The sequence below is a fragment of the Bufo bufo genome, chromosome 2 (assembly GCF_905171765.1).
Source record: "Bufo bufo chromosome 2, aBufBuf1.1, whole genome shotgun sequence".
Taxonomy (NCBI): domain Eukaryota; kingdom Metazoa; phylum Chordata; class Amphibia; order Anura; family Bufonidae; genus Bufo; species Bufo bufo.
The window spans coordinates 674,208,192-674,228,624 of record NC_053390.1 but is presented as its reverse complement, the minus strand read 5'-3'; the positions used below and the strand labels follow the sequence as shown (position 1 = coordinate 674,228,624).

The following is a 20,433-nucleotide window of genomic DNA, read 5'->3' as shown; positions in this document are numbered from 1 at the left end:
TAGGTGAACCTGAACCTGTGTACACACACACACACACACACACACAATATACTACATTTTACTTACGAAGAATGCTTAACTTCAAGGCTTTCTCATTCTTTAACCTTAAAGAAAACATACAGTTAATGAATGTGCCATACAGTGGGAAAAAACGAAAATAGGTCAAGAGGTATGAATATGTACACCAAGGGTACATGCACACGTTCAGGATTCATGTGCGGAGAATCTGCACTGAAATCCGCAGGTGTTCACAGGCAAATCCGTGCGGTCAATCCGTATGCGGATTTGGTGCGGATTTTACTAAGTGAATAGAGAAAATCCGGTCAGGAAAAATAAAATAAATTGACATGCTGTGGATTTTAATATCCGCACCGTAGGTCAAAATCCTCACTGAAAAAATCTGCATCTTGTGCATGAGAATTTCAAATAAAATGTACATGATCTATGGTGCGTATATTCCGCGCGCAAATCCTCGGGGAAAATCTGCATGCAATCCTGATCATGTGCATTTAGCCTTATGGGGTAATAACAGTGCAGTCAAAATCAATCTGCCAAAGGTGTTGTTTTTCCCATAATCACTAAAGAAATCCTTCTGTATACATGAATCTGTATACATGACTTTACTAAGGATACTTTCACACTCGTGTTTGGTGCGGATCTGTCATCGATCTGCACAAACGCATCCGTTCAGATAATACAACTGCATGCATCCGTTCAGAACGGATCCGTTTGTATTATCTTTAACATAGTCAAAACGGATCCGTCTTGAACACCATTGAAAGTCAATGGAGGACGGATCCGTTTTATATTGTGCCAGATTGTCAGTGAAAACGGATCCATCCCCATTGACTTACATTGTGTGTCAGGACGGATCCGTTTGGCTCAGTTTCGTCAGACGGACAGCAAAACGCTGCAAGCAGCGTTTTGGTGTCCGCCTCCACAGCGGAATGGAGACTGAACGGAGGCAAACTGATGCATTCTGAGCGGATCCTTATCCATTCAGAATGCATTAGGGCAAAACTGATCCATTTTGGACCGCTTGTGAGAGCCCTGAACGGATCTCACAAACGGAAACCAAAACGCCAGTGTGAAAGTGGCCTTATACTATATTATAGCACAAAGTCTGGATTACAGAAACAGCCTGCGACCGCAAAGTACTATGCATTAACCCCTCAACAGTAACATAAAAATTTCGAACCTCCCCCTGAAAATGTCACTTTTTTATTATAGATTTAGAATTTACGTTTTTAACCCCTTAGCTTTAACTCTTCATATCTTGGGCTTGGTAACACCTAGGGATATGGGACTGTCTTGTTTGAACACTGACAGTCTAGGCTTTAAAATAAGACAAGAATGATAGCATTATCTTTACAATCGGGAGATACAGCAGTTAGAAATCGGGTCGGAATTGAAAGCCTATACCTGCTTTCACTTTCAGCTGCTAATACTCCCGATCAATTTCAACAGCTGTATCTTCCGAAGTAGAGGCGATCATGCTGTCATTCTGATCTTGTTTCAACTCTTTCCAGATATCCACTGTACATGTATGGCGAATGTCAGGTCTTTAAAGATGGCGAGCGACATAGCCGCTGGGTGCCCAAGGCTAATGTCTGTGATCGGTGATAACCTTGCTGAGGTCAGAGAAGGCGTTCCTTAGCAGTAATAGGCCAGAGCCTATACAAGCCTTCTAGGCCTATTACTGGTATATTCCAATGCAGGCCAGCAGGAGGCAGCACTGCATTGGAATATACTGATTTTTGTATTCAGTAATGGATAAAATGCTATTACAGAATAGAAAGCACAATCTAATGATTGCATATTGGCCAATTCGATGTTTTTCTTTGCTTCATCTCACCAAAATAACTTAATAAAAAGTAATCAAAAAGTCATACATACAAAAATGGTATCAATAAAAACTACAGATCGTCCCACAAAAAAATGAGCCCTTACACAGTTCTGTAGAGGTAACTATAAAAAAAAAGTTATGGGGGTCCGAATATGGCAGTGAAAAAAATATATATTTTTTTTCCAGAGTTTTTTCCCAGCTTCCCACTACATAGTATACAATATTAAATGGTGCCATTAGAAAGAAAACAGCTTGTCCCACAAAAAACAAGCCCTCATACGTCTAAGTGAACAAAAAAAAAAAAGTTATGGCTCGAGGACGGCAGGGCATAAAAAAAAAAAATGGAAAACTGCCATACCAGGAAGGGGTTAAAGCCAAGACTGTCAACTTTCAAACAAGATCAGTCCCATATATTTATCCGTTACGAAATCTGAGATATGAGGGGTTAAAGCAGGCCTATTCCCTCCCCCTGCTGCCTGAGCTCTGCTCGGGGCTTAACTGTTGATGCCTTTTCTCAAAGCCTGAGCAGAGTTTGGGCAAAACTATTGTACGCTTTTTTCTATTGATTACCTATCCTCAGGATAGGTCATGAATATCAGATCAGCAGGGGAAGGGGGCCAACTCCCAGCACCCCTGCCGATCAGCTGTTTGTAGAGAACGCAGCGCTCATACAAGCTCTGCCTTCTCTTCACTGTTTACCTGCTCGCCGTCACAAGTGCAGCTGTGAGCAGTGTAATTACAGCTCATCCGTCCCCATTCACTTCTATGGGACGACTCCAGACTATTCACTTGAACAGACGGGAGCCGTCCCGTAGAAGTGAATGGGGGCGCCATAGTTGTAGTACACGGCTCACTGCTGTAGTTGCCACAGCAAGCAGGTAAACAGTGAAGGCAGCGCTTGTACGACTGGTGCATTCTCTTCAAACAACTGATCAGCAGGAGTGACGGGAGTCGGAACTCCACAGATCCGATATCGATGACCTATCAATATAAATAAAGTGGACAACACCTTTAAAGGGTTTGTCAGAGTTATTTTTTTGTTCTTTGTATGTTTCTAACTAGGCAAATGTAAAGGCTTTACCATGCATTTACTTCATCTGCAGTGCCTGCTTTCTCACAATTCACTAATGGTCACATGACCTGTAATGTAAGCTTCTCTCCCTGCTCTGATGATGTTTCACGCACAAGCCTGAGAGAGCAGATATCTGTACACCAGACATCATGGTGCTGGCCACACCCGCTGCACTGCCGTCTGCTGCTGATCTCTGCTCTCACCCTGGATTCTTCAGGAAACTTTAACCCCTTAAGCAGCACAGACTTAGGGCTGAAGGCTTTACTCAGTAGCTGCAGGCAGTGAGGAGACAAATGCTGGGCACAGTAGCTGACAGACTAGAGGCTCCGTCTACTCACCATTTCTGCCGCCCAGCGTGCTCCAGCCCGCCCCTCTCCTCTAGATTGACAGCCTACTTCTCTCCATCTCGGCCAAATTCTCGCGCCTGCGCCGTGTGCTTCTGTATTCGGCGCAGGCGCAGTGACTGTCGGACCGCTCCCTGCGCCGGCAGAAATAGTGAGTAGACGGAGCCTCTAGCTGCTGAAAAGACGCCCCCATAGTACCTAGAGGCTCATTTGCATACCAATAAAAGTAAGTTTTTAAGCTTAACCGCTCCAGGCAAAGGTAATACATGAACATGGTTAGGTACAGCAGACACTAGCAGATCGCTAGTGTCAGACAGCTAAATAGGTGAAAATCTGGTGGTAGAAACCCTTTAACTCGTACAACCTCTTTAAGGGATTAAACAACTAGAGAATACAGGAAAGTGTATCAGTCATATACATTACTTACTTCTCTTTTCTGTCTTGCTTGTGGCCTTCTCGTGTTAACTGAGCAGCTTTTCTACTGTAAGGATGGATGACCTTCTTTTCTGGTTTACCTTTATTTGGTGGTGCTTTAGGCTGCAACATAAAAGCCACCATTAAAAAGGAAACTGTCAGAAGTGTTTGCCAACATCGCTAAAAGGCTCTGAGGAATCAATTTCAATCATACCTATGAAGCTGATCCTACAGCTAACATAAACTGAAGAAACAAATTTTAATCAGTATACTAATGAATACTAAAGAGTTGCCACGTGTCCATATGGCATTCCTGACCCAGGTCAGTGTAAAGACTTCTTGGCTGCAAACACTCCACAACACCACCACTCTTGACCAAAAGCTTCAGTGGTCTCCTGGCTGGTTAGGACATAATGTGAAACTGGAGACTGCTGGAGCTATCAATCAAGAGTAGGGATGAGCGAACTTGTGTTTTGAAGTTCGGTGTACAAGGCTTGGGTTTGAGTTATCTAAAAATTCTGTTATGGATTCCGCTACCACGGACCACACAACGGTCTGCTAATAAAGCTCATGCTCGTCACTTAGCATCATAGGGCCTCATTCTTATCAGATGGGCGCTCACAGTATGAGACACGGCAGAGAACAGAAGACCAGGCTGGAAGTGAACAGGAACAACATCATTAGAAGCTCTAGTGAGAAAAGCAACTGGGTCCATGTCACTGCATTCTGGATTGATCCAAAAATGAATGAAATAGATGGAGACAGCACGTCCCTTGTGTTCCTTCTATTCCAGATGTGACGTTACGATAAAAAGCATTTTAACCCTTTAGTGACTAGCCTGTTTTGGGCCTTACTGACCAAGCGTTTTTCTTCGCCGCATTCCAAGAACTATAACTTTTTTTATTTTTCTGTCTATATAGCTTTATGAGGGCTTGTTTTTTGCTGGACAAGTTGTAGTTTTTAATGGTGTCATTTTGGGGTACACATAACTTTCTGATAAACTTTTATTTACTCTTTCTGGGAGGGAGATGGGAAAAACAGCAATATTGCCACTGCGTTTTTACGTTATAAATTTTACGGCGTTCACTTTTCAGTATAACATAATATCTACTCTATTCTCTGGGTCAGTATGATTACAGTGATACCAAATACATATATTTTTTTTTTTAGGTTTTACAACTTTTTCGCAATAAACCCCTTTTTTTTTATTTTAAGAAAAAAATGTTTTTGCATTGCCGCTTCCCAAGACCCATAACTTTTTTTATTTTTCTTTCTATAAAGTTGCATCGGTATCATTTTGGAGTAAATGGCGCTTTTTGATCACTTGTCATTACGTTTTTTTCAGTGGCAACTAAGAATAAATTAGCAATTCTGTTTTTTTGGGTTTTTTTACGGCGTTCACCGTAGGGGATAATTTAAGGGATATGTAGTCCGGGTCGTTACGGACGGGGAAATAACAAATATACGGGGGAGATTTATTTTTTGCAATTTATTTTCATTGAAAAGCCTATTTTCAATGGAAAAAAAAAGTGCAATTTTTTTATTTAATAAATGTTTTTTTTTCTTTTTTTTACCACTTAATAGTCCCACAAGGGGACTATAACAGACAGTATTTTGATAGAAATGCTATTTTAACATTGACCTTCTGGCGCAGCATGCTGGAAATTAGTACAGCCGGGACCAGGGCCTACAACAGATGCCAGGTAGCCTTCAAACACAGCCTTCCGCTCCCTCTGTCACCGCTTTACATGCGGCGGGCGCTTAGACTGGGCCGCCGTAAAAAAGCAGCGGCCCAGCCTAAGGCCCCTTAGTGAACGCCATAAAAACACATATTGGTGGTCACTAAGGCCTCTTTCACACTTGCGTTGTTGGGATCCGACATGCACTTCCGTTGCCGGAGGTGCCCGCCGGATCCGGAAAAACGCAAGTGTACTGAAAGCATTTGAAGACGGAACCGTGTTCCAAATGCTTTCAGTGTTACTATGGCACCCAGGACGCTATTAAAGTCCTGGTTGCCATAGTAGGAGCGGGGAGCAGGGGAGCGGTATACTTACAGTCCGTGCGGCTCCCGGGGCGCTCCAGAATGACGTCAGAGCGCCCCATGCGCATGGATGACGTGTCCATGAGCGTGGGGCGCCCTGACGTCACTCTGAAGCGCCCGGGGAGCCGCACGGACGGTAAGTATGCTGCTCCCCCGCTCCCCGCTACACTTTACCATGGCTGTCAGGACTTTAGCGTCCCGGCAGCCATGGTAACCACTCTGAAAAAGCTAAATGTCGGCTCCGGCAATGCGCCGAAACGACGTTTAGCTTAAGGCCGGATCCGGATCAATGCCTTCCAATGGGCATTAATTCCGGATCCGGCCTTGCGGCAAGTGTTCCGGATTTTTGGCCGGAGCAAAAAGCGCAGCATGCTGCGGTATTTTCTCCGGCCAACAAACGTTCCGTTCCGGAACTGAAGACATCCTGATGCATCCTGAACGGATTTCTCTCCATTCAGAATGCATTAGGATAATCCTGATCAGGATTCTTCCGGCATAGAGCCCCGACGACGGAACTCTATGCCGGAAGACAATAACGCAAGTGTGAAAGAGCCCTAAGGGGTTAAACTGAAGCATCGCATCTGGAATAAAAGGAACACGAGGAACGTGCTGTCTCCATCTATTTCTTTAATTTTGGATCAACTTATATGGGGGATTGAACCTATTCCCCAGGAGACAGGCACCCATCTTTTTTTTTTTACTTGGAGTGCTGTTCACTTTGGACATTTTGGATTGGGAAGTGGTGTACATTTAATGACCACACACTTTCTGTGATTTGCAGTGTTTTAACAGCTCCAAACAGGGCCAACAATAATTGTTGTCCTTTTTTTTTGTACATGACATTTTAAGTTTTTGAGTTTTTTGTTTAGGGAGAAATCTGAAAAAAGTACATTTTTTTCAAACTATAGCGCGTTATTCTGTAAGTATGCAAGTAACATCAAAATAAATGATTAAAATGGGTTTCCTATTTTGTATGGGTTGTAATATAATATAACAAGTATATTTCTGTGTGAGCAGGTGGACTATGGCGATTGTTTTGGTTGAAATTAGTATATTTTTTCTCTTACGTGTAAGGCTACTTTCACACTAGCGTTTTTTGCGGATCCGTCATGGATCTGAAATTACAATAATACCACCAACTGAATCCGTAATGAACGGATCCGGTTGTATTATGTCTTCTATAGCCATGACGTATCCGTTATGAACACCATTGAAAGTCAATGGGGTACGGATCCATTTTCTATTGTGTCAGAGAAAACTGATCCGTCCCCATTGACTTACATTGTGTGTCAGGACGGATCCGTCTTGCTCCGCACCACATCGTGGACTGAAAAACACTGCTTGCAGTGTTTTTCTGTCCGCGATGGGAACGTAACCAAATGAAATGGAAAGCATTCTGATGCATTCTGTTTCGTTCAGTTCAGTTTTGTCCCCATTGACAATGAATGGGGGCAAAACTGAAGCGTTTTCTTCCGCTATTGAGACCCTATGACGGATCTCAATAGCAGAATTGAAAACGATAGTGTGAAAGTAGTCTAAGCTATTATATACCCTGTATGTATTTTATTTACTTTTTAAAGGGTTTCTGTCACCAGATTTAACCCTATTAAGCTAGCTGACATTAGCGATGTGCTAATGTCAGCTAAACCTAACTAGCCTGTTCCTACTTTTATCTATGCCCCCGTTACGCCAGAAATCTAACTTTTATAATATGCTAATTAGCCTCTAAGAGCAGGGGGGGGGGGCGTTGTTCCTGCGCTAGAGGCTCCGTTCTCCCACCTTTGTCGCCTCCCTCCAAGTCCTGATTGACAGGGCCAGGCAGCGCTCGCATCTGTCTGCCAGCCCTGTTCAGCCGTTCAGCATTCGGCGCAGGCGCGGTGAGGGAAAGACACTCGCAGGCTGCCAGCTTCCTCCCCGCGCCTGCGCACAGGGCTGGCAGACAGATGCGAGCGCTGCCTGGCCCTGTCAATCAGGACTTTGAGGGAGCATCTATAAAAGTTAGATTTCTGGTGTAACGGGGGCATAGATAAATGTAGGAATGTCAGCTAGTTTAATAGGGTAAAATCTGGTGACAGAAACCCTTTAAATTAATTTTTGGTAAATAATATTTCTTCCAAGAGGTCATTAAAAGGCCTCTGAAGAATATTTTCATTTTTTTGCAGCCAAAAGGACAAAGGCAGAACTGATCAGGGTCTGCTAAGACCCAGCTGCTCTGCTCAAGACACCCGGCGAACAAGCGATCCATTTGTCCAATAGAGATAATCGGCATAGCCACTTCATCTATTTACTTAAAGGGGTTGTCTCAATTCAGCAAATGACATTGATCATGAAGATAAAGTAAATACCAGGCACTTACTAATGTATTGTGATTGTCCATATTGCCTCCTTTGCTGACTAGATTAATTTTTACATTACATTATACACTGCCCGTTTCCATGGTTACGACCACCCTGCAATCCAGTAGCAGTGGCCATGCTTGCACACTATAGGATAATTGGGCCGTGTAAATCCGCCTGGCATAACTAAAACTGCTGGCCGAGTCGCTATAAATCTTTACGATAAGTATGACTGTAAGGCCACTGTTAGATGTTTTGTGGTTTGCAAATTACGGATCTGTACATTCCGCATTTTGCGGACCAGAATGGCCGGGCCCTAATAGAACAGTCCTATCCTTGTCCATAATGTGGACAATAATTGGCCAGGTTATGTTTTTTTGCGGCACGTCCCATGTGGACACAGAACGCATACAGTGATTTCCTTTTTTTTGCGGCCCCATTAAAGTGAATAGGTTCGTGTGCACGAGCCCTAAAACAAACATTTACAAGGTAGAAAAGACAAAACAAAAAAAATACTAAATTCTGTCTGACTATCTGTGTGGCAAAGAGAGGGAATCTGTCAGAACATATCCACTTTATTATGATGGGTTCAGAGGTTTTCTTAATCAGAACAAAAAACCAATGATCTAAATCCTGTGGGCGGCTGCAGACTTTGCAAGTGCCCACTAATTCATATTTCCTGAAGATTATGTCAATCAGCCCCTTCACTTTCTTCTTTTCTCACCGTCCACAGACACTGCGCGAATGTCGGAATTGCTAGAATTATTAGCACAGGGCTGAACAGAATTTCCGTTCTGTAACGAAGTCTCTCAGTCTAGATCTTCTGACCTGCAATCCTGCGCTTCTAAATTGGAAGCGAGTCCTCCAGGCGGCCGGCTTGCTTAGGTCTGTGATGTACATGTGAAAATGGGCATTTCTGTCATTTCTCTTGGCTGCTAAATTTAGAACTTCGATACGTTTCCATAGCAACGCATTCTGATAGATTCTAATGGAGATCTATAGGAGATGAAAACTTCAGGCCAGATCTTGGAAAATGTCCAGGTTTCTATGGCCACAAATCGTCTAACTGTAGTTTGTAGAACACTAAACATCAAAGTACTAAAAGGAAAATAACAGTCCAATTAAGTGCATTCCCGGGATTCCAGACATGCAAAGCTATGGTTGGGTGTTGCCATTGGCCCTTTGTAGCCTAACATTTCCCTATCTCTATTCATATCATTGTCTGCCCAAATCTATATTACATTAAATTATACCCCTGCTGTTACAAGGTTAACCCATATATAAGACTGAAACACTATAGCCCCGGGTTTCCATAGGCGTAATAATAAAAAAGTCTAATGAGCAAAAAGTCCAGCAGATTGGACAAACACTGGCTGAGGCCGCGTTCACATCACCGCTTCATTTCATGTTCATGATTTACATTAGTCATGGGATAACGCCTTTAAAAAAAAAAAAAAAAAAAAGTAGAACTCTCATCTGTCCTTTATACTTTCTCTCCTTTCATCATCCACTCCCGATTTTGGCTTTCAAAACTGCATAAAAAGAAACCTGACATTTGGAATCAAATAATGTTCCTGCAATTATAGATGGAGGCTTCCAACACACACATTTGGTGAACTAAGCCTTTAATAATGTATTTTTATTGGGCCATGATACAGAAAATGACTAGAAAATGCAAGAGCCATCTTCTGTCGACTGTAAGCTCTTCTGGCGGGGATTCTCCCCTTCTGTGTTGGTCTTTTTACTTTGTTTCTCGAGTCTGTTTTGTCTATTGCATCTGCTTGTTTGATCGATGAATGTGCATTCACATGCAATGTATTACAGGGCTCCAGATGGCAACCAAAATGGTCGCAAATGCGACCTAGAATTGCTAAATGGCGACAAGACTTTGTAGTCTTGTCACCATTTGCGCCTAGACCTCTGCCGCTTTCACCTTACTGACATGGCACGCGCTGCTGTCAGCGCGTGCCATGTTCTTCTCAACAGCACAGGGCAGAAGGAGGCAGTCCCTCCCCCCTGTACTGCTGCTGCCACCAATAGGCTGATAGAAGGGAGAAGGAGGGGAGGGGCTATGGCCACTGCGCCACCAATGAATATCGTTTATGCTTAATACAAACGCAGGCTGCGGGTGCCGGACATATCCCATACCCGGCACCCAGCCTCTATGACTGCGCACTGCGATCCGCCGCTATTAACCCCCCCAGGCGCGGCATCTGAGGGGTTAATAGCGGCAGATCGCAGCACGCAGTCATAGAGGCTGGGTGCCGGGTATGGGATATGGCCGACACCCGCATGGCAGCCTGCAAATACCCCCCCAACCCCAGTATTATAAAGTATAATCATTGGTGGCGCAGTGCGCCCCCAACCCCCCCTCTAAGTATTATCATTGGTGGTGCAGTGCGCCCCCAACCCCCCATCCCCCAAGTATTATCATTGGTGGCAGTGGCAGCTTCCGATCAGAGCGCCAGCAGTGTAAGGCTACTTTCCCACTTGCGTTCGGTGCGGATCCGTCTGGTATCTGCACAGACGGATCCGCACCTATAATGCAAACGCTTGCATCCGTTCAGAACGTATCCGTCTGCATAAACAGCTTTTTCAGATCTGAGTTTTCACATCGTGAAAACTCAGATCCGACAGTATATTCTAACACAAAAGCGTTCCCATGGTGATGGGGACACTTCAAGTTAGAATATACTAAGAACTGTGTACATAACGGCCCCCTGCTGCCTGGCAGCACCCGATCTCTTACAGGGGGCTGTGATCCGCACAATTAACCCCTCAGGTGCCGCACCTGAGGGGTTAATTGTGCGTCTCATAGCCCCCTGTAAGAGATCAGGTGCTGCCAGGAAGGGGGCCCCCCTCCCTCCCTAGTTTTAAATTCATTGGTGGCCAGTGCGGCCCCCCCCTCCCTCCCCAGTTTTAAATTCATTGGTGGCCAGTGCGGCCCCCCCTCCCTCCCAGTATTAAATTCATTGGTGGCCAGTGCGGCCCCCCCCTCCCTCCCCAGTATTAAATTCATTGGTGGCCGGTGCGGTCACTGTACTCCGGCCCCGCCGCTCACTCACTTCCTTAATGCCTAAACCTTTTATAATAATAACTTTCATTAAAGTCACGTGCCTGCGCCGCCTACTTCATTCATAAAGTAGGTAGCGCAGGCACGTGACATCAGTGAGTTACGGACTGCCGCCCGCCCTGCTATGCCTGCTACAGGACATTTAGTAAGTAGTACAGATGGGGCTGGGGATCAGAACTTCAATTAAAGTTATTATTATAAAAGGTTTAGGCAATAAAGCAGTGAGTGAGCGGCGGGGCTGGAGTACAGTGACCGCACTTGCCCCGCCGCATTTGCATGCCACCGGCCCCTCCCACAGGTTTAGCTCCGATATATTAGGGCATCTGTGGATGCCACTATTATGGGGTGGGGAATATGTGATGGGGGATCTGTGGGTGACACATATATAGCAGTGCCACAGATTTCCCCCCCCCCCCCCATAACAGTGCCATCTACAGATCCCCCTCCATAACAGTGCCATCCACAGATCCCCCCCATAACAGTGCCATCCACAGATCCCCCCCATAACAGTGCCATCCACAGATCCCCCCCCATAACAGTGCCATCCACAGATCCCTGCCATACCAGTGCCACCCACAGATTTCCCCCATAACAGTGCCACCCACAGATTCCCCATAGTAGTGTCATGCACAGACCACCGTTAGTTCAAAACCCACCAAAAGCACACCTTTTGGTTAAAACATTATTTTTTCTAATTTTCCTCCTCAAAAACCTAGGTGCGTCTTATGGGCCGGTGCGTCTTATAGTGCGAAAAATAAGGTAGATTCAAGGAAATGCATTCAGAACTGGTTCTATGTAAAACCACATTTTAATAGTAGATGATCCCCTTGGCATAAGCATATGATGATAAAATACAGGAAAAATTAGGTGAAAGGCAGGTAATGGAATGGTGCAGAGTTACTAAACCTGCAGGTGTAAATGGGGAGCAGGTGTGTTAAATTTGGTGTTCTCGCTCTAACACGCTCTCATACTGGTCACTGGAAGTTCTCTCTGAGGATCTGAAAAAAAGAATTGTTGCTCTACATAAAGATGGCCTAACCTAGGCAATAAGATTGCCAATACCCTGAAACTGAGCTGCAGCACGGTGGCCAAGACCATACAGCGGTTTAATAAGACAGGTTCCACTCAGAACAGGCCTTGCCATGGTCGACCAAAGAATTTAAGAGCACATGCTCAGCGTCATATCCAGAGGTTGTCTTTTCAAAATAGATGTATGAGTGCGGCCAGCATTGCTGCAGAGGTTAAAGGGGTAGCGGGTCAGCCTGTCAGTGCTCGGACCATATGCTGCACACTGCATCAAATTGGTCTGCATGGCTGTCGTCCCAGAAGGAAGCCTCTTCTAAAGATGATGCACAAAAAAGCCAGCAAACAGTTTGATGACGACAAGCAGACTAAAGACATGGACTACTGGAAACATGTCCTGTGGTCTGATGAGACCAAGATAAACTTATTTCGTTCAGATGGTGTCAAGCATGTGTGGCAGCATCCAGGTGAGGAGTACAGAGACAAGTGTGTCTTGGCTACAGTCAAGCATGGTGGTGGGAATGTCATGGTTTGGGGCTGCATGAATGCGGCCGGCTGTGGGAAGCTACAGTTCATTCAGGGAACCATAAATGCCAACATGTCATACTGAACCAGAGCATGATCCCCTCCCTTCGGAAACTGGGCTGCAGGGCAGTATTCCAACATGATAATGACCCTCAAACACACCTCCAAGACGACCGCTGCCTTGCTAAAGAAACTGAGGGTAAAGGTGCTGGACTGCCCAAGCATGTTTCCAGATCTAAACCCTATTGAGCGTCTGTGGGGCATCCTCAAACAGAAGGTGAAGGAGCGCACGGTCTCTAACGTCCACCAGCTCCATGATGTCGTCATGGAGGGTGGCAGAGGATTCCATTGGTGACCTGTGAAGCTGTAGTGAACTCCATGCCCAAGAGAGTTAAGGCAGTGCCGGAAAATAATGGTGGCCACACAAAATATTGACACTTTGGGCACAATTTGGCCATTTTCACTTAGGGGTGTACTCACTTTTGGTGCCAGCGGTTTAGACATTAATGGCTGTGTGTTGAGTTATTTTGAGGGCACACCGAATTTACACTGTTATACAAGCTGTACACTGACTACTGTACATTGTATCAAAGTGTCAAAGCTTCAGTGTTGTCCCATGAAAAGATATAATAAAATATTTACAAAAATGTGAGGGGTGGACTCACTTTTGTGAGATACTGTACATTATTTAGCAAATGGCTATTTCTATTCTGTGCTAATTAAAGTGTACCTAAATCTTCAAGTACAATGCATCTGGGCTATTACAGCAGCTGAGAGAGCGCTGGGCAGAAGCTCACCTAAGACATCGCTCTCCTCCTGACATACACTTCTATGCCAAGCTTTAGAGGAGCAGCGCTGGCAGACAGGAGCAGCCCTGTGCTATGCAGCTCCTGTCTGTATAGCTCTTAGTATTGCCATAGGGGAATCCGTACTCCAATACACAGCGCTGTACGGGAGTACGGATTCTAAAGCGCGTTAGGCACCAGCACTTCAGATGGCTATTTCACATGAAAAAGTAAACTAAATAAATAAAAAGTACATTAGAAATATTATTTTAGCACATTTGCTATAGGTTCTAATAAAGTGTCCTTGAAGGTTTAGGTATACTTTAACCACAGCATTTTTCTTTTATAAACCGTAGCACGTTCCATGGGTCACATTTTATTTGCAGACAGAATGCGGGTAACCAGTAATGAACATATGAAAAAAATAATAAGAGACCACTGCAAGATTATCAGTTTCTCTAGTTTTACAGTTTATGGATATGTGTTTGACTAATATGAGCAGTTTTGACAACATTTCTCCCAAATTCCAGAGAAAAATATTGCATTGTAGAGCAATTTCTTTTTTTTTTTAAATGACAACTAGTCAAAATAGCAAAACACTTTTGGTAATATCAGACCTCAAATAATGATTAAAAAACAAGTTCATATTCTTTTTTTAAACAGTGCAGTACTTAATATTTCAACTTAACCTGGCATCCAGAAGTCAATATTTTGTGGAATAACCCTGATCTTGGCATGTTTTTCCCCGGTCGTTCACATTGCTGTTGAGTAACTTTATGCCACTCCCAGTGCAGACATTCAGGCAGCTTGGCTTTGTTTGATGGCTTGTGACCAGCCACCTTCCTCTTGATCACATTCCAGAGGTTTTCAATGGGGTTCAGGGCTGGAGATTGGCTTGGCCGTGACAGGGTCTTGATCTGTTGATCCTTCAACCACACTGTGATTGACCTGGCTGTGTGGCATACAGAGTCGTCTTGCTCAAAAAAATAAAAAATTATATATATATATATATATATATATATATATATATATATATATATACACACACACACACGTTTTGAAACCTCGTCAGAGCAAAAAGAAGCACGTTTTCTTCCAGGATATGGGTGCATTCACATGACTGTTTATATTTTGCAGTCTGCAAAACGTGAATCTGCAAAAAATACGGATGACGTCCGTGTGACCTGTGTGTTGCATCAGCTCCTTTTTTTGCGGACCCATTGTAACAATGCCTATTCTTAGACATGTTCTATCTTTTCTGCGGAGATGTGTAACAGACATACAGATGCGTATAGCACACGGTGTGCGGTCTTTGCCAACCCATTGAAATGAATGAGTCCACATCCTATGCACAAACAAAATATGCAGATCAGATGAAGACCAAAAATACGGTCGTGTGAAGGAGGCCTAACTTTGTACATGGCTTGATTCATGTGTCCTTCAGAAAGGCAAATCTGTCCGATTCCAGCCTTGCTCGATCACTCCCATATCATCACCGATCCTCAACTAAATTTTTACAGTGGATGCGAAACACTGTGACTTGTAGGCCTCTCCAGGTTTCCTTCTAATCATATAACCAGGTGTCAGGCAAAGCTGAAAATTGGGCTTATCAAAGAAGATGACCTTACTCATCCTGTATGGTCCAATCCTTATGCTCTTTTGCAAACTTCGGTCTGGCTCTTCTTTGCTTCTCATTGATGAAGGGCTTTTTTCGAGCTCTGCACAACTTCAGCCCAGGCTGTACTGTCCTCACTGTGCATTTCACCCCAGCTCTTGCTTGACAGTATTTTGTAGTTCCATTGATGTCATCCTATGGTTGTGTTAAAGGGGTTCTGCACTTTGTTTAAACTGTTGATCTATCCTCTGGATAGATCATCAGCATCTGACCGGCGGGGTCCGACACCCGGGACCCCCGCCGCTCAGCCTTCTCACTATTTACCGCTGGCCCAGTGACGTCACGAATAGCATCACTGGCCTGGGCGGGGCTAAGCTCTGTTCAAGTGGACTGAACTGATGCATCCTGAACGGATTGCTCTCCATTCAGAATGCATTAGGATAAACCTGATCAGTTTTTTTCCGGTATTGAGCTCCTGTGACGGAACTCAATACCGGAAAACAAAACCGCTAGTGTGAAAGTACCCTTAGGTGACCTCAATAAGTAGGATGAGGTGTGCCTATGATGGAATGGCTGCCATACATGTGGAGATGCCGATTTAAGAAAAACTGGAGTGAGCTCTTATTTTTTTACAGAGCTGGATATAGTTTTTTTTAAAGAAATGCTGTCTCTCAAAATAAAACCTTTAGGAGAAATTGCCTTCGTTCTACAACAGTGAGATAGAAAAGTGAAATGTTTCTACAAATACCCATTACCACAAAGGGATCACGGTGTTTAACGTTCTAGCACGCAGATTAATGCAAGGACACAACAGGGCTACAGTGAGTCACTATCGCTTTTAAATGGCCATATTTGCCTACAATTGGCAGGTTTACTGATCGTACCCTGGTGAAAGTCAATTATATGGATGCCATACAAAAGAAAGTACACAAAGATTGCAAAAAGCTACCTAAATAAAAGGTCAGAGAAATGAAAAGTTTATGGACAAACAAGAATCTATTAAACTGAAATGACCGTCAAAGGAACAGTGAGAAAAATGTGAGATGTGGATGCAATAAAGTTTGGTTTCGTCTAAAGCAAAGTTATTTTATTGTTGCACGGAAAATCTGTTTTTTTTTCTAGCGATCAGGAGATGTAGAAGGCTTCAATACGCCAGTGTAGAGCCAGTATGTTTACTGGAAGTTACATCCGTTCAAATGAAAGAAACTGCTGTTCAACGTGGGACTGGCTAGAGAAATACGACAAACGCCTTATCCCGATGACTCAATCTTAGGTCTTCTACGGGCATTCATTTTAAGAGTTTTAGGGTACTTTCACACTAGCGTTAATGTTTTCCGGTATTGAGACCCTATGACGGATCTCAATTCCGGAAAACATTAACGCTTCATTGTCAATGGGGACAAAACGTAACTGAACAGGACGGAAGGCTCCAAAATGCATTCCGTTCCGTTCTCCTACCGGAGAGCAAACCGCAGCGTTCTGTAGTTTGCTTTCTGTCCTGGGATGCGGAGCAAAACGGATCCGCCATGACCCACAATGCAAGTCAATGCATCCCCCATTGACTTTCAATGGAGTTCATGCCGGATCCGTCTTGGCTATGTTAAAGATAATACAACCGGATCCGGCAAAAATCCAGCAAAAACGCTAGTGTGAAAGTAGCCTTAGAGAAGTTTTCTGCATTTGTTGCTTGTTCTCACAATCCCTTTGCCCTGGAACAAGGAACATTATTATTATTTAGCATTAAAGCGCCATTCATTCCACAGCGCTGTACATATGATAAGGGGTGCACATACATAATACAGACAATTGCACTAAGCATGAAGAAGACGAGTTAGGCTACTTTCACACTAGCGTTCGGAGCGGATCCGTCTGATGTTTCATCAGACGGATCCGCTCCTATAATGCAAACGCTTGCATCCGTTCAGAACGGATCCGTTTGCATAACAGTTTATTTCAGATCTGATTTTTCACTTCGGAAAACTCAGATCCGACAGTATATTCTAAACACAGAAGCGTTCCCATGGTGATGGGGACGCTTCAAGTTAGAATATACTGAGAACTGTGTACATGACTGCCCCCTGCTGCCTGGCAGGTGCTTCCAGGCAGCAGGGGGCAGACCCCCCCCCCCCCCCCTCCTGTATTTAACTTATTGGTGGCCAGTGCGGCCCCCCCTCCCTCCCCAGTATTAATTGTAAGCAGTGCGGCCCCCCTCCCTCTATATTCATCGGTGGCCAGTGTGGATATTAAATATGAGCAGTGCGGTCTCCCCCTCCCCAGTATTAAATATGAGCAGTGCGGTCTCCCCCTCCCTCCCTCCCCAGTATTAAATATGAGCAGTGCGGTCTCCCCCTCCCTCCCTCCCCAGTATTAAATATGAGCAGTGCGGTCTCCCCCTCCCTCCCTCCCCAGTATTAAATATGAGCAGTGCGGTCTCCCCCTCCCTCCCTCCCCAGTATTAAATATGAGCAGTGCGGCCTCCCCCTCCCTCTATTCATTGGTGGCCAGTGCGGATTCAAAGTATTGTGATCAGTGCGGCCTCTCCTCTCGACCCCCCCCCCCCCCCCCATCATTGGTGGCAGCGGAGAGTACCGATCGGAGTCCCAGTTTAAATCGCTGGGGCTCCGATCGGTTACCATGGCAGCCAAGACGCTATTGCAGTCTTGGCTGCCATGGTTACTTAGCAACAAATAGCAGCATTATACTTACCTGAAGAGCTGCGATCTATGTGACCGGCCGGGAGCTCCTCCTACTGGTAAAGTGACAGGTCTGTGCGGCGCATTGCCTATAGACCTGTCACTTACCAGTAGGAGGAGCTCCCGGCCGGTCACATAGATCGCAGCTCTTCAGGTAAGTATAATGCTGCCATTTGTTGCTAAGTAACCATGGCAGCCAAGACTGCAATAGCGTCTTGGCTGCCATGGTAACCGATCGGAGCCCCAGCGATTTAAACTGGGACTCCGATCGGTACTCTCCGCTGCCACCAATGATGGGGGGGGGGGGTCGAGAGGAGAGGCCGCACTGATCACAATACTTTGAATCCGCACTGGCCACCAATGAATAGAGGGAGGGGGAGACCGCACTGCTCATATTTAATACTGGGGAGGGAGGGGGAGACCACACTGCTCATATTTAATACTGGGGAGGGAGGGAGGGGGAGACCGCACTGCTCATATTTAATATCCGCACTGGCCACCGATGAATATAGAGGGAGGGGGGCCGCACTGCTTACAATTAATACTGGGGAGGGAGGGGGGGCCCCACTGGCCACCAATAAGTTAAATACAGGAGGGGGGGGGGGGGGTCTGCCCCCTGCTGCCTGGCAGCACCTGCCAGGCAGCAGGGGGCAGTCATGTACACAGTTCTCATTATATTCTAACTTGAAGCGTCCCCATCACCATGGGAACGCCTCTGTGTTAGAATATACTGTCGGATTTGAGTTTCACGATGTAACTCAAATCCGATGGTATATTCTAACATAGAGGCGTTCCCATGGTGATGGGGACGCTTCAAGTTAAAATATACCATCGGATTGGAGAAAACTCCGATCTGATGGTATAATCCTGACTTTACATTGAAAGTCAATGGGGGACGGATCCGTTTGAAATTGCACCATATTGTGTCAATGTCAAACGGATCCGTCCCCATTGACTTGCATTGTAAGTCTGGACGGATCCGTTTGGCTCCGCACGGCCAGGCGGACACGAAAACGCTGCAAGCTGCGTTCGGGTGTCCGCCTCCTGAGCGGAGCGGAGGCCAAACGGTGCCAAACTGATGCATTCTGAGCGGATCCGCATCCACTCAGAATGCATTGGGGCAGTACGGATCCGTTCGGGGCCGCTTGTGAGAGCCTTCAAACGGAACTCACAAGCGGAGCCCCGAACGCTAGTGTGAAAGTAGCCTTACAGACTGGTAAAGGAGGAGAGAGGCCCGTGAGGGCTTACAATCTACAAGCAACATCAGTATATTTATGACCAAAATGCAGAGTAACTGCTACATTTCAGGTGACTTAATACTCACCGTATACTTATACGTAAACTTATATATACAAATACTTATATACATAAAGAACTGCAAGAATACACAATAGGACGTCCATGCAAAAGACGTCCCTTTCATGATGGGTAGCCCAAAGTAAATTAAGAGAGGAGGGAGAACAGTGTACATAGGCACAACCTCTATCTTATCTGGTGAGAACGGGGGCTTATAGACGCTCATCTGATGGGGGAAATGCTAGGATCGCAACACACGAAACGTATAGAGTTAAACTGTAGATTTGGATGCTGCCAAGCTTCAGCCTTCAAGCATGGCGTGCAAAATCAGGGACTGGAAGGAAGACAAACAGGGATCAGCGGTGGCATAACTAGGTAAGTCCAAAAGGAGACGTATTGGTTAATTGGCTTTATTTAATGTTCTCTTTCTAGGTAACATGTTTCGGGGCCAAAGAGTGATATAGGCCTGAAATGCGTTACCTAGAAAGAGAAGCAAATTAACCAATACATCTCCGTTTGGACTCGCCTGGTTGCGCCACTGCCGATCCCTGTTCTTCTTCCTTCCAAAGTAAATTAAAGCAGATCTGTCAGCTGAATATGCTGCGATACGTAAGAACGAAGAATTACAGAAACTGCCCCGTCCTCCTGTTAACCAAAATGGTACAAAAAATTGTGCCATTTGGTAGGACTGACAAACTGTTATGTATACATTCTATTGTACGAAAAATGTCTTTGCCATATTTTGCCCTTATATAGGTCATTACATTCATCTGATATCCCTACCTTAGGCTACTTTCACACTGGCGTTCGGTGCGGATCCGTCTGGTATCTGCACAGACGGATCCGCACCGATAATGCAAACGTTTGTATCCGTTCAGAACGGATCAGTTTGCATTATTCATTCAAAAAAAAAGTCCAAGTCAAAACGGATCCGTCCTGACTTACATTGAAAGTCAATGGGGGACGGATCCGTTTTCAATTGCACCATATTGTATCAGTGAAAGACGGATCCATCCCCATTGACTTATATTCTAAGTCAGGACGGATCCGTTTGGCTCCACATCGTCAGGCGGACACCAAAACGCTGCAAGCTGCGTTTTAGTGTCCGCCTCAAAAGCGGAACGGAGACCAAACGCAGCCAAACTGATGCATTCTAAACGGATCCTTATCCATTCAGAATGCATTGGGGCTGAACTGATCCGTTTTGGGCCGCTTGTGAGAGCCCTAAAAAACGGATCGTACAATAGGACCCAGAAACGCCAGTGTGAAAGAAGCCTTAATGGTCTAATGATGTTGCCCCATGACAATAACTGGGTCTAACAGGCTGTTACCTGAACCTCTTCACACGTAGCTTTAGTCTAGCCTTACCT

The 20,433-nt window shown here is 45.0% G+C and overlaps 1 protein-coding gene across 1 annotated transcript in view; it reads right to left on the bottom strand.

Moving 5' to 3' along the window:
* The window catches only part of TMA16 (translation machinery associated 16 homolog), a 76,930-nt gene that overhangs the window by 33,539 nt on the left and 22,958 nt on the right, over positions 1–20,433 (bottom strand). The window contains exons 2-3 of the mRNA XM_040418628.1: positions 3,690–3,799; positions 67–104 (exon numbers count right to left, since the gene is read on the bottom strand). Of these exons, the coding sequence (XP_040274562.1) occupies positions 67–104; positions 3,690–3,799 (148 nt within the window). The remainder of the gene's footprint in view (positions 1–66; positions 105–3,689; positions 3,800–20,433) is intronic.